The 12804-nt window shown below is 43.1% G+C and overlaps 1 protein-coding gene across 1 annotated transcript in view; it reads right to left on the bottom strand.

Moving 5' to 3' along the window:
• Nucleotides 1-12804, bottom strand: part of LOC141139201 (cytochrome P450 2K4-like) — a 47577-nt gene that overhangs the window by 7329 nt on the left and 27444 nt on the right. Inside the window, exons 5-8 of the mRNA XM_073625119.1 lie at nucleotides 11671-11844; nucleotides 5823-5964; nucleotides 4063-4247; nucleotides 2779-2920 (exon numbers count right to left, since the gene is read on the bottom strand). Of these exons, the coding sequence (XP_073481220.1) occupies nucleotides 2779-2920; nucleotides 4063-4247; nucleotides 5823-5964; nucleotides 11671-11844 (643 nt within the window). The remainder of the gene's footprint in view (nucleotides 1-2778; nucleotides 2921-4062; nucleotides 4248-5822; nucleotides 5965-11670; nucleotides 11845-12804) is intronic.

Here is a 12804-nt window from a genome sequence, read left to right on the forward strand (position 1 = left end):
TTCGTAATTTCGGATGCACATGACTCCAGTCAATATCGTCCAGTCAGCTTATTCCATTTCTCTTTGTGGGTTGGACTAGCAGGAATGACTCAGAGTGCATAAGCTATCGGCCAAAATAATGAATGAACACAGTAAAATGCATATAGCCAATCTTCCAAAATAATGAAAAATAACAGAACTTCCAAAAATACAAATCGATTTGGAACTAATATATACTCTCCTGAAATAACCAAAGATCCAGAAAGCATTCTAACATAACAATTGTGCCAAAACAAAATTATTTACAAAACAATTTTTTTCCATCATGTACATCTCTAATGGGGTATACTATTAAAGCGGTAGTAAACAGCAGTTAAAGTGGAGTTCCACCCAAAAATGGAACTTCCGCTTTTCGGAATCCTCCCCACCTCGGGTGTCATATTTGGCACCTTTCAGGGGGGAAGGGGGAGCAGATACTTGTCTAATAAAGGTATTTTACTCCCACTTCCATAGATATCCGAGCCACCCGCGGGTATCTACGTCACTTCTGGCACCTTCTCCGCCCCCCCCCCTGCTGTCTTCTGGGAGACACACAGGTCCCAGAAGACAGCAGGGACCAGTGGGATCGCACAGCATGAGTTGCGCATGCGCAGTAGGGAACCAGGAAATGAAGCTGCAAAGGCTTCACTTCCTGATTCCTTTACCGAAGATGGCGGCGCCTCCACCCGAGAGCCAAGGGGTGGGTCGGCTTCGGGTGCCGACATTGCGGGCGCACAGGACAGGTAAGTGTCCATATTTTAAAAGTCAGCAGTCAGCCCGCTTTAAAGGGAAAACAAAAATCCCCTGCAAGGCAATGCATTGCATACTAGCACATTATGAGAGACTTACCTCAAAATGAAACCCTCCAGCATCGCGCTGTCACCGCTGAGAGGGTTTTTGTCTTCCCCTTTGTCTTCATTCAGGGTTTGGGGCCTCCGGCTACATGAGTGGCCTGAGGTGCGATTACATCACTCCCACGCATTCGGCCAAGACCTGCCATTTATAGCCTGGACTCTGAAGGTCTGGCACTGTATGCCGGACCTTTACAGCGCATACGCCAGTGACATCACTGGCTGCATGCATGCCAAATATCTTCTAAACTGTGCAAGTTTAGGAGATATTCACAGTACCTATAGGTAAGCCTTATTATAATCTTGCCTGTACGTATCAGTGGTATAACATAATTTACTACCACTTTAAGTCCTGAATATGCTTCCTCTACATTCTTTTGGAAACCTGCATGTGTAGATCAAACACCTGGTAGGCAGGTAAACTAGCAGTGGTGGCCCATACATAGAGGGCCCACGGGCGCCGGCCCACTGATCTACATATCAGGGCTCTGGGTGCATACATTCCAATGGGGGGGTGGATTTTTGAAGCACGTGATTAGAGCCAGAGGCTCTAATAGGCTTCAAAAAAGGGTGGGTTTGGGGCACAGAGCACTGTATCCCGATCCCACCCTGTTGTGTGACTATAGCGAATGAATTTTCGCTATTTTAACACTAAAGTTCCACCCCGCCAATCAGTAGGCAGGTTGTGAGAACTATTTAATGCCTAGCGCTTATGTGGAAACAGGAGATGGAGGATTGGACACCGGAGCCGCCACTCCCCGCACCTCCGGGAGAAGGAGGAGAGGAGATCACAGCCCGGACCTACAGTACGCTGTGAGGAGGCACGGACACTGGAGCCGCTCCCCGCACCTATGGCCGCCGCTCCCCACACCTCCGGGAGAAGGAGGAGAGGAAATCACAGCCAGGACCTACAGTACGCTGTGAGGAGGCACAGACATTGGAGCCGCCGCTCCCCGCACCTCCGGGAGAAGGAGGAGAGGAAATCACAGCCAGGACCTACAGTACGCTGTGAGGAGGCACGGATACTGGAGCCGCCGCTACCCACACCTATGGCCGCCGCTACCCACACCTATGGCCGCCACTCCCCACACCTCCGGGCCGCTCCCCGCACCTATGGCCACCACTCCCCGCACCTATGGCCACCGCTCCCCACACCTATGGCTGCCGCTCTCTGGCTGCCCTGGTTGGCGGAGTGGGTGGAAACCCACCACTTGCCACTGTAAACTAGTACTTTTCTTTTGTATTCCCAAGTGAGAAACTGTCATTGTCTAATAATGCCTGCCCTGCCTGATTAGTCTATTACTATGACTGATGGCCTCATTGAGCAAAATTAAAGTGCACAGGGTTAGGCAGAGTGAACAACCATAGTGGATTAATTTGTATTAGGAATCAGGGCACACTTTGGCTTTTCATGATCTCTGGGCACTCTAGAAGTAGGTGGGAAAGATGCCCAGGCAACCGTACTGTTACAAAGCAGAAGAGATTGCCTATAACACAGTACCCAATCAATGCAAACAATGGGGGTTATTTACGAAAGGCAAATCCACTTTGCACTGCAAATGCACTTGAAATTGCACTGAAAGTGCACTTGGAAGTGCAGTCGCTGTAAATCTGAGGGGTACATCTGAAATGAGGGGAAGCTCGGCTGATTTTATGTATAAGCTAAAATGCTTTTTTTTATCTTCCTTGCATGTCCCCCTCGTATCTACAGCGACTTTACTTCCAAGTGTATTTTCAGTGCACTTTCAAGTAACCCCCAATGTGCTGTGCCGTTTGCTTCTGGATATATTAATAGACCGAAGGAGATAAGAATTGTTTAGCAGAGTTTAAAAAAATGTGAGATATGTGCCCTATAGTTTTGTTAAATTTATGAAAGTATAGCTTTTTTATATCTACTGTCAACTATTACCTGCTGAAAAGGGCATGAAAGCTTCCTTCTTCACAAATGCCCCCTGTGAATCAAGGAAATGTTCCGGATAGAACGACTCTGGTCTTTCAAATTGGGTTTTATCATATAATACAGATTCTAGAAGAGGAACTATGTACGTTCCCTAAAAAAAGATAGGAAAATTAAATAAAAATAAATCATTCTTATATACAAAATCAGTTATCCTTTGGGAAGTAATACAGTAACTTATTAGTATTTCAACCATTTGGCTAAAATATATCTTAAACCAAAAACAAAAATGTGGTGACTGCTAGACACGTGCAATTTGTTTCATCCCAAATTCATTTTTCGTCAAAATTCGACAAATTCGAAAATCCGAAAATCAAAAATTCAGAAATTCGGAAATTCGAAGATCCAAAAATAAGAACGGAAATCCGAAAAAATGTGAAAACCCGAAAATTAGAAAATCTGAAATAACTAACTAATAACTATTACTACAGTAACTATTAAATTTTAGGTATTGGGATTTCCTTTTAAATTTGGCTGTTAGTGAAAGTAACGAATACGAATTTATCTGAAGCTATGAATTATCTGAAATAACGATTGCCGCATCCAAACGAATGGAACGTAACAAATTAATAATAATAAATAATAATGGTAATAAAAAAAGTATTATTATTATTTATTATGTTTAATTCATTACGTTCCATTCGTTTAGATAAATTAGTTTCGATTGGATAAATTTGTTACGTTCACTAACAGCCAAATTTGAAAGGAAATTCCAATATCTATAATATAATAGTTATTATTAGCTAGTTAGTTTGTTATTATTTCGGATCTTTGAATTTTCATTATTTTCAAACTTTCGAAAAACTTTTGGATCTTTGAATTTTCGTTATCTTCGAACTTTTGAACTTTCAGATCTTTGAATTTTTGTTATTTTCGAACTTTTGAACTTTCGGATCTTTGAATTTTCGTTATTTTCAAACTTTCGAACAGCCAAACTTAGGTTCAGACTGAACTTTTAACTTATCCCTAGCAGACATGTTTGAACTCCAACCTATGTGACAACCATGGCTCCCTCAATAGATACAATGGAAAAATAAGTTTAGACATAAAGGTACAGGAAGTATATTATATGAACACCAGGTGAAAAAAAATATGCAATATATTACATTATTATTTTCAGTTTAAATACACTTCAAATGTTTTACTAGAGCTGCAGTTACATTGTGCAAATAACTGAAGTTCTTTACCTAAAATGTTCACTAAAAAGAAAAAAAAAACAATGATAGTAAAAATGACCTTTGGTAGATGGTAGCCCTGAAAGGTTATATCTCTTGTGGTTTCCCTGGGAAGATTCATAGGTAAGATATTGGCAAATCTCTGTGTCTCATGAATTACTGCATTCGTGTAGGGCATGTCCTTACGATAATCAGTGCGGGGCTGAGACGATCCAATCACTCTATCAATTTCCTCATGTACTCGTTCTAAAGAAAATCATAGGAACATAAGACACTAAATGTTTAGATAAAAATCTTGATAAATAAATTATATCTATAGGCATTTATTGGAGTGATATAAAAACACAAACGAAAATAGAAATAGAAAACGCGCTGGCGTGACTAGTGGTAATAAACACAGCTGGTGGCAACCAATAGTAAGACAAACTAAATGAACATATACTGTATATCATATATGTTGCTGCACTAACATAGTGAAAATAAATTGCTTAAAAAAATACAGTCCATATTAAAATGAAATCTGGCAAAATTAAATAATAAAATAGTCCAAATCCAATATGTGTCTTGAGGAAAATTCATATAATTTATCAGGAAAAGGTGACATATAGACCCCAAGTATATAAGGGGTTAGCATCCCATCTAAAAGGAAAGGAAAATTCCAAAAAAGCCTTCTCCGTTTGAGACAAGGTGATGTTTATGCAACTAGACCTGGTGGCATTAATCTTGAAATTGCTAAGCTGACCAAATTGTTCCAGCTGCTGTAAAATACACAAAAATATCATCCTGGGGTTTGTGACATAGATCAACAAGTCGTGGATACTCAAAAAATTATATATATGGTCCCCATTGTCTATACTAATCTTGGAGTGAAGGCCAGCCGGACATATTGAAACCAATGGGTGTGAACTAAACTGAATGTTCCCGGTGGAAGTGTTTATAACAGGCGAATCAGACTCTGTAGTTCGGTCATTTCAGTCTGGTAAGAGTTAATTTCTTACAATGGTGATTTTTCATGTGGGGACTACAGTAATAGAGTAGCATGACCGCCACACAAGTTCAGTGGTGTTTACCTCAAGACAAATATTGGATTTGGCCTATTTCATTATTTACCTTTGCCGGATTGAGTAAAACTACACACAAATGTTAAAATGCATTTATTTTTAGCTTTGGATAGCCTTGAGAAGATTTAGAACCCCTGTCAAATTTTTGTTGCTAATGAAGAAAAGATGTGTTTAAAAGGCTAAAGCCTCATACACACGATCGGATTGTTGGCCAACAAAACCATGGACTTTTGTCCGAAGGGTGTTGGTCCAAACTTGTCTTGCATACAAACGGGAAGGAATTGTTGGCCAACAAATACGAATGTAATGACGTCCTACGTTGTTTTTCAGCTCTTTAGCGCCACATTTTGGACTCCTACTGCTAATTTCATGTTAGTAAAGTTTGGTAAGTGTTGATTCGCGCTTTTCATTTCGCACTTTTCATTTTGCACTTTTCATTTCGCACTTTTCATTTTGCCCTCTTCATTTCACACTTTTCAGTTAGTTTCTGAACGGCTGTTCGTCAACCAGCCATGTTGCGGAATCAGAGGAGATAACTTGTTTTATTATGTTTTATTGGCCTTGGAGTTATTGCTTTGACGTTATTTTTTTGGTTGAATAATGATTGGATTTGGTATATTTTCTATATTTTTGGATGCACTATAGACTATATGACTATAGACCTTGGCATATACAAATAAGAGTCCAATAAAGCTTTAGGCTATCCAGTAAAGCTGATAGATTAATCGTAATGATAATATCCCTCACAATGAACTCTTACTCTGAATTTCAGGGTACTGTATCATATATGAGAGTGCCCAGCGGATGGTGGATGAGGTGGTTTCAGTTCCAGCCATAAATAAAGTTGTCACTGTGCTCAGCAAATTCATTTCATGGAAATATGTATTGGGATCCGATTTCTCCTGAATAAGAAACATAGTAACAAATGTTAATAACAATAAAAATAATAAGAATATTAATAACAATATTGAAATCAGATTTAAAGTTTAGGTTCACTATAGAAAAAAGGATGAAATGTAGCAACCCCAGTGGCAGTCGATCCATTAAGGGCACATGGTAGCCGTCCTCCCTATCCATGCATCCGGCCTCCTAATCTACATGCAGGGCACTGGACGCATGGATTCCAATAGGGGGGGGGGGTTGAAGCATATGTTTAGAGCCAGAGGCTTTAATAGGCTTCAAAAAAGGGTGGGCACGGGGCACAGTGCACTGCATTCCAAGCCCACCCAGTTATGTGACATAGCAAATGAATATTCACTATTGTTACACTGATTCTGCTCCCGGCCAATCAGGAAACAGAGGAAAGAGGAGACACACGGTGGAAGCCGCCGTGATGCTAAGGAGGAGACGCCACCCATCGCTCGTAGGAGCGCTGCGCGCCCGCAACCATCATGGGGTAAGTGCGGGGCTGGATGACCGACCACAAGACCCCCCGGGGGATTGCGGGTGGCTCGACCGATAGTGGGGGAGGGGGGAAAGCTTCAGAATGGCAAAGATGCTTTTATTACAAATTATGTGGGCAGACTGCAGTTTCTCTTTAAGGTCTGAGAACCATAGTTGACGTATGCCTTCCCTGATCTTCCCTTCACAAGCGTGGGTCGACTCTAATTGATGTCTCGGGCGACCCCAGGTCACTACCCATCCTTTCTCCTCCTCGCTTTACTTTTCCCTTGCTCTCCTGTCTTGCTCTTTGCTCTTGTTCTTTTGATGGGTTCTTCAGCACTCTTTAGTTGCCTATTGGTGTCCAGGACTATCCACTAAGGAATTGTTGACATAAAGGTCCTGAACACCTTGGCAATTATGGGGTTTTACCCAAAATAAATGTATGTTTTGTTTAAGTTAGATATGACTGTTTGAGAAGGAGGCCTTCCTTTTCTTGAGCTGTGTATGTACACTTATGTTCTCTATGTCGCCAATTAAAGCCCCTGCACAGGGGGACTAGGTGCGTTTGTATTTCTGTATATGTTTGATATACCTACAAAAAAATTATTGCACAAGAAATGTAGCAACCTTTCCCCCTTTAGAATATCCAATAAAATATAGATGTAGGCAAAGCACCATTTATACCTATGCAGGGTCGGCGTCCAATTGGACATCAGAAAGCAATAGCTGAAACAGTTGATAAGTTCAAAGAAACAATATATAAAAGCAGTGCTATTACTGTATATGCAAAATGCTAATGTTCACCAAGAACAAAATGAAGTGCAACTGTGCTAACCAGTGGTGTCACTAGGGTTGGTGTCACCTGGTGCGGTAAAACATGGTGTCACCCCCCCAACTATAGTCACCCCTCAATACAGATCCCCCTCCTTCAGTACATTTCCCTTTCCAAGTATAGTCCACCCTCAGTAGAGACCCCCCCACTTAGTATAGACCCCTCACTAAATATAAACCCCCTCCATCAGAACAGACCCCCCTCAGTACAAACCATCCCCCTCTATCAGTACAGCCCCCCGGGACAAACCACCCCCTCCATCAGTACAGCCCCCCCAGGGCAAACCACCCCCCTCCATTAGTTCAGCCCCCCCAGGAAAACCCACCCCCTCCATCAGTACAGCCCCCCAGGAAAAACTACCTCCTCTATCAGTATATCCCCTCCCCCAGGACAAACCACCCCCTCCATCAGTACAGCCCCCCCCAGGGCAAATCACCCCCTCCATCAGTACAGCCCCCCAGGGAAAACCACCCCCTCTATCAGTACAACCCCCCCAGGACAAACCACCCCCTCCATCAGTACAGCCCCCCCAAGACAAACTACCCCCTTTATCAGTACAGCCCCCCCAGGACTAACTACCCCCATCAGTACAGCCCCCCAGGACAAACTACCCCATCAGTACAGCCCCCCAGGACAAACTATCCCCTTTATCAGTACAGCCCCCCAGGACTAACTACCCCCATCAGTATAGCCCCCCCAGGACAAACTACCCCCTTTATCAGTAGTACAGCCCCCCCACCTGTCAACACCATAGAGGACATCCCTCCCCCCCTCATCGCAAGCCAATAACCCCTTACCCCCGCCCGTTACTGCACTAGCACGGGCGGCTCAGATACATGGAACAGCTGGAGAGGAAAGGACAGCGTGCAGCCACGCCGCCCTGGTGGAGAATTGATCGTGACAGGCAGCAGTGCCGTAGTGAGAGAGACAGAGGAGGAGTCGAGGAGGAGAACACCCACTGCCGCGGCGCTGTTCCAGCTGAAAGAAAAAACTTCCAAAGTCAGCCAGGGCTTTCCCCACCCTCCGGATGGTGTCACCCCTGCAGCGGGTGGCACCCGGGTGCGGACCGCACCCCCCGCACCCCCCTAGCAACGCCACTGGTGCTAACTAACATTGTGACTTGTCTGTATGCATAGCTCCCAACTGTCCCTGATTTTGAGGGACTGTCCCTGATTTGCAGCAAAGTCCCTCTGTCTCTCTTTCCTCCTCATTTGTCCCTCATTTGGTCTGATCTATACAGTTGTATATAAAATGCAGTACTTATCTATAAAAAAAAGTCTTAACCAGTGCTAAACCTTTCATCCAATTTTTATATTGCTGCATTTGTAAATTCCAAGAGCCAATATAAAGGAATACTAGTGATAAAAAAACACTTGTGGGTTTAACCAGTTATTTTTTTTCTACAATTCTCCTTTAACTTAGACATGGCAGGGGGTGTGTCCTATGTCTACATACTTTTACTAATAGGTGTTCTTCATTCCCATCTCAGAAAGAGGTACAGTTTGTATATGTCTATTATGTCTATACGGTGAGGACGAAAAGTATTCAGACCCCCTTAAATGTGTCACTCTTTGTTATATTGCAGCCATTTGCTAAAATCATTTGAGTTCATTTTTTTTTTCCTCATTAATGAAGAAGGTTTTCGTCCAGGATATCCCTGTACTTGGCTGCATTCATCTTTCCCTCGATCAAAACCAGTAAAAAAAAAAAAAAAACAATAAATCTGCAAAAATGTCAACAATTCTGTGTTTTTCTGTCAATATGGGGTGCTGTGTGTACATTAATGAGGAAATGAACTTAAATTATTTTAGCAAATGGCTGCAATATAACAAAGAGTAAAAAATTTAAGGGGGTCTGAATACTTTCCATCCCCACTGTAGGTGTTCTTGTCCATAAGACTGAAAAGTTCAATGGCCCAACACAATTCCCCACTCCCCACTCTATAAAAAAAAAATGTTGTCTATGTCCCGCTTGTGAGAAATGTTTGCCAGGAAAGGAAGTGTCAAGTAGAAATCCAAATATGTACAACAATTAGCAATTAAAATTGGAAAGAGAACCTAACCCTTCCAACTCTATTCAAAACAAAATGTAACTTCAGTTGAATTGCTTTCTATAAATAATGTTCAGAGTTTTTTTTTCTTCTACAACGTTTTTCTATGCGTGTACAGTATATTGTATATAATATTTGAATTTATTTTTTAATTGTACTAACTGTGTTTGCCGTGATGAATATTTGTTTATCAAGTGCAGATTTTATGATATTATATGAAATATTATTACGGTCTATTCTAGTTGAGAAGGGAGTATGCTTTTTATTCTTTTTTGGTGTTTTTTCTTTTTTGAATTTAAAATACATTATGTAGCACTGGCCCTAACCTCCAAAGGCCTAATGGTGACCTCCAAGATCAGGGAGAGCTGACACCCTTCCTTGTAGAGTGGGTTACTAGGCATACTGGGTGTAATGCAAGATGGGATGATTGGGCACCAGTCACTTTTTGGATGCGAACAGAAGAGATTTATTGTCACTTAACAAGAACTGGAGGAGAGAGGGTTAGCGTCAGGACACCCTTAGGCAGATGCAATGGTAATTGGCAGACTCCAAGAGAAAATAGGCAGACAGCTATACAGGTTAAGGGCCTTCCAGCCGGATACGGTCACTGTATTTGTATGTAGCGCCCTGGGGCTTAGTCAGGGATGCTCCTCACAAATTTACTTGCCAGGAGTAGTTACCCTGGTCAATTGTTAGAGATCCATTGATTTCTCCCTAAGTTTGGCATTGTTGCACTTTTCTCTTCTACCACCAGGTGGCCGGGTACTTGGTGGTACTAGATACAAGAAGGGCAACCCAAGGTCAGGTTATGGGTATATGGGGTATCTCAGCCAATGGGCAGGGGTTTTGTTGGATCCTTTGGAATGCTGGGAGAGCCTATATATTCGGGTGGGGTCAGGTGATCTATGTTCTGTGCCACCCGGACAGCTGTCTGGGTGGATGTGTGTCGTGTTCCCCGGGCTGCTAGGCCGGAGATTGGGCCTATCCCAGGGGCATCTGGCTTCTAGGCTGTGTGAGGGCCTATCAAAAAGTAAGAGGGCAGCGCAGGGTTGGGATCATGACTTGCAGTCCAACCAGAAGTGACGGTTCTTTCAGTTGGAGAACCTGTCAGTGGTCAGAGGTAGAATGGAAGCTGTCACCACAAAGGGACCAAACACCTTATTACCGGCGACCACAGTGAGTAACTGAAGCAAGTACCGGAGCAGCATTCTCAGCAAACGGGCACAGTGGAGAATCGGGAAACTTCAGGCGGTGATCAAGTCAGGGACTCAACCAGTGGAGGAGACGCTTGCAGAGCAGCCTTGTGAGTTAAGCTAGGGACCGAGCTGGTCAGCAGGGGTGAAGCTTGAGTCTGGAGTGCCAAGCTAGGGACCCAGCAGGGAAGCATGGGTGACGCTTGAGGGAGATACCACCGCAGACATTGAAGGAGCTCAAGGGATTCAGAGTTAGTGAATCAGAGGGTCTAGTGAGAGACCGGGAGCTCAGTATTGAAGAACTACAAGAGGCAGTTGTAGTGAAGCTGAAGGAACTGTTACGTTTAAGTTAGGAACTGTTAAAGACTGTTGCCATAGGAGACTGTAGAGGACTGTAGATCTTCACTCACTGAGCTCCCAGTCTCTCACTGGACTTCAAGATCCCAGTCATCACTGGATCCTCTGAGCTCATCCACAGTTAACTCCTCAAGCGTCACCCCCGCTAACCCACTGGGTCCCTGGCTTGGTACTTGCTGAAGCTTTCCCACTTCTTCACTGTCCCCGACTGAAAAAGGCTGCTCTGTACAGGGCAGCAATCACCGCCAACCTACGCGTTGGGACCGGAGAGCCCGAAAGAGGCGGTGGCGGGAGGTTCCGCCACCCGCAGAAGTGATCAATTGGCTAATTAGCCACTCAGATCACTTCTGCCTTGTTCAGAATCACTGGATGAAAAGACTGATACCAGGATGATGCCTGGTATGAAACCAGAGGAATCCATGTATGCCAAAAAATGTAAGCAAAAAAAGTGTTTTATGGGCTGAAAGAGATCAAAAGTAAACTCCACCCTCATGGGATCCTCTGGTATTAGATCCCTAAGGATGCCCAACAAGCAGCATTTAGGGTCAAGAAGTAATGTAGTCTGAAATACAAACTGCCGAGCAGTAGCAGTGTAGCTTGGGGCACCTCCAAAGGAAGTGGAATAAGGTCACCCCTGTTTCTTTTACATCTATAACATTTAGAAGGTCCGTAAGTATTCCCATATTGTGGAACTAAGCTGGAGTATAATGAGATCTCAAGACTATATACAGCTGGGACAATCTTTGCGAGGAAATCAGAGAGTTAGCCACTATAGCTTGCAGCACATCCTTACCTTCTCTTGCTTGACAAGGAACGCATCAATAAGCCCTCTCTGGTCATCTGTATCCAGTTTTTTCAGGTGCTCCACAAACTCTGCCTTCAAAAAATTGTGTATATCTTCTATATTCCGCATCACTTTGCTGTGTGTTCCACACAGGTAATAGAAGATGGGAAAGAAATTGTACATCTAAGAACAAGACATAATATTATACAAATGTTGGGACTTTGCTATTTTGTAGTATGTGTTATGGTGTTTTTGTGATCTGCAAGAAGTAGTTAGGGTGCAAGTATTCCTTCACTTCTGACTGTGCAAAGCTCAGGTTGATTACTGCCATTATAAATGATTCTGTTGGCTGCTGTTAAGCATGCTCCAGCTGTCTGGTTTTATTCTGAGTTATGTTCAGTGAATTACTATAGAGTTTGTTGGAGTGAGCTAAGGAGATCATGAATATTTGGGACCAGCCTCTAATGAAAGTTTTATCTCCTGGGCTTCTGCCCAAAGGGGTTCTGTGTTGAAGGAGTGTCCCCTCTGGGAGATTGCTAGAAGATGCTACATAATCAGTATCTTGGCCTTAAAGAAGTGCCTTTGTCTATCCCCTAAAAGTGAGAATTTACTTTCTTACAGAGAACATTTAGAAATGTAATTTATTCCTAAACGGTATCCTGAAAAATAGCAGAACACTGCCTCTGCTTACATGTAGATAAAAGAAAGCTAGCAGGTTGATCTTCCACAATAAATGAGTTTATTAATCCAGGTGTGGTACAAAATAATACAGGGCTTATGTGTTTCAGCGTGTAGCCTTAATCATAGCCATGATTAAGGTTACACGTCGAAACAAGTAAGTCCTGCATTATTTTGTACCACACCTGGATTAATAAACTCATTAATTGTGGAAGATTGAGCTGCTGGTTTTCTTTCATCTACATGTTTGCTTGGGTGCTAGGAGGACACTACAAGCAAGTGCGCTGACCGCTCACCACCTCTGGGAATTACAACAGATGTTTTCTACTATATTTATCCACAGTATGAGATCATCTAAGGCAGGGATATGCAATTAGCGGACCTCCAGCTGTTGCAGAACTACAGGTCCCATGAGGCATAGCGAGACTCTGACAGCCACAAGCATGACACAGAGAGGCAGAGGCA

The sequence above is a fragment of the Aquarana catesbeiana genome, linkage group LG04 (genome assembly GCF_042186555.1).
Source record: "Aquarana catesbeiana isolate 2022-GZ linkage group LG04, ASM4218655v1, whole genome shotgun sequence".
In the NCBI taxonomy this organism is placed as follows: Eukaryota; Metazoa; Chordata; class Amphibia; order Anura; family Ranidae; genus Aquarana; species Aquarana catesbeiana.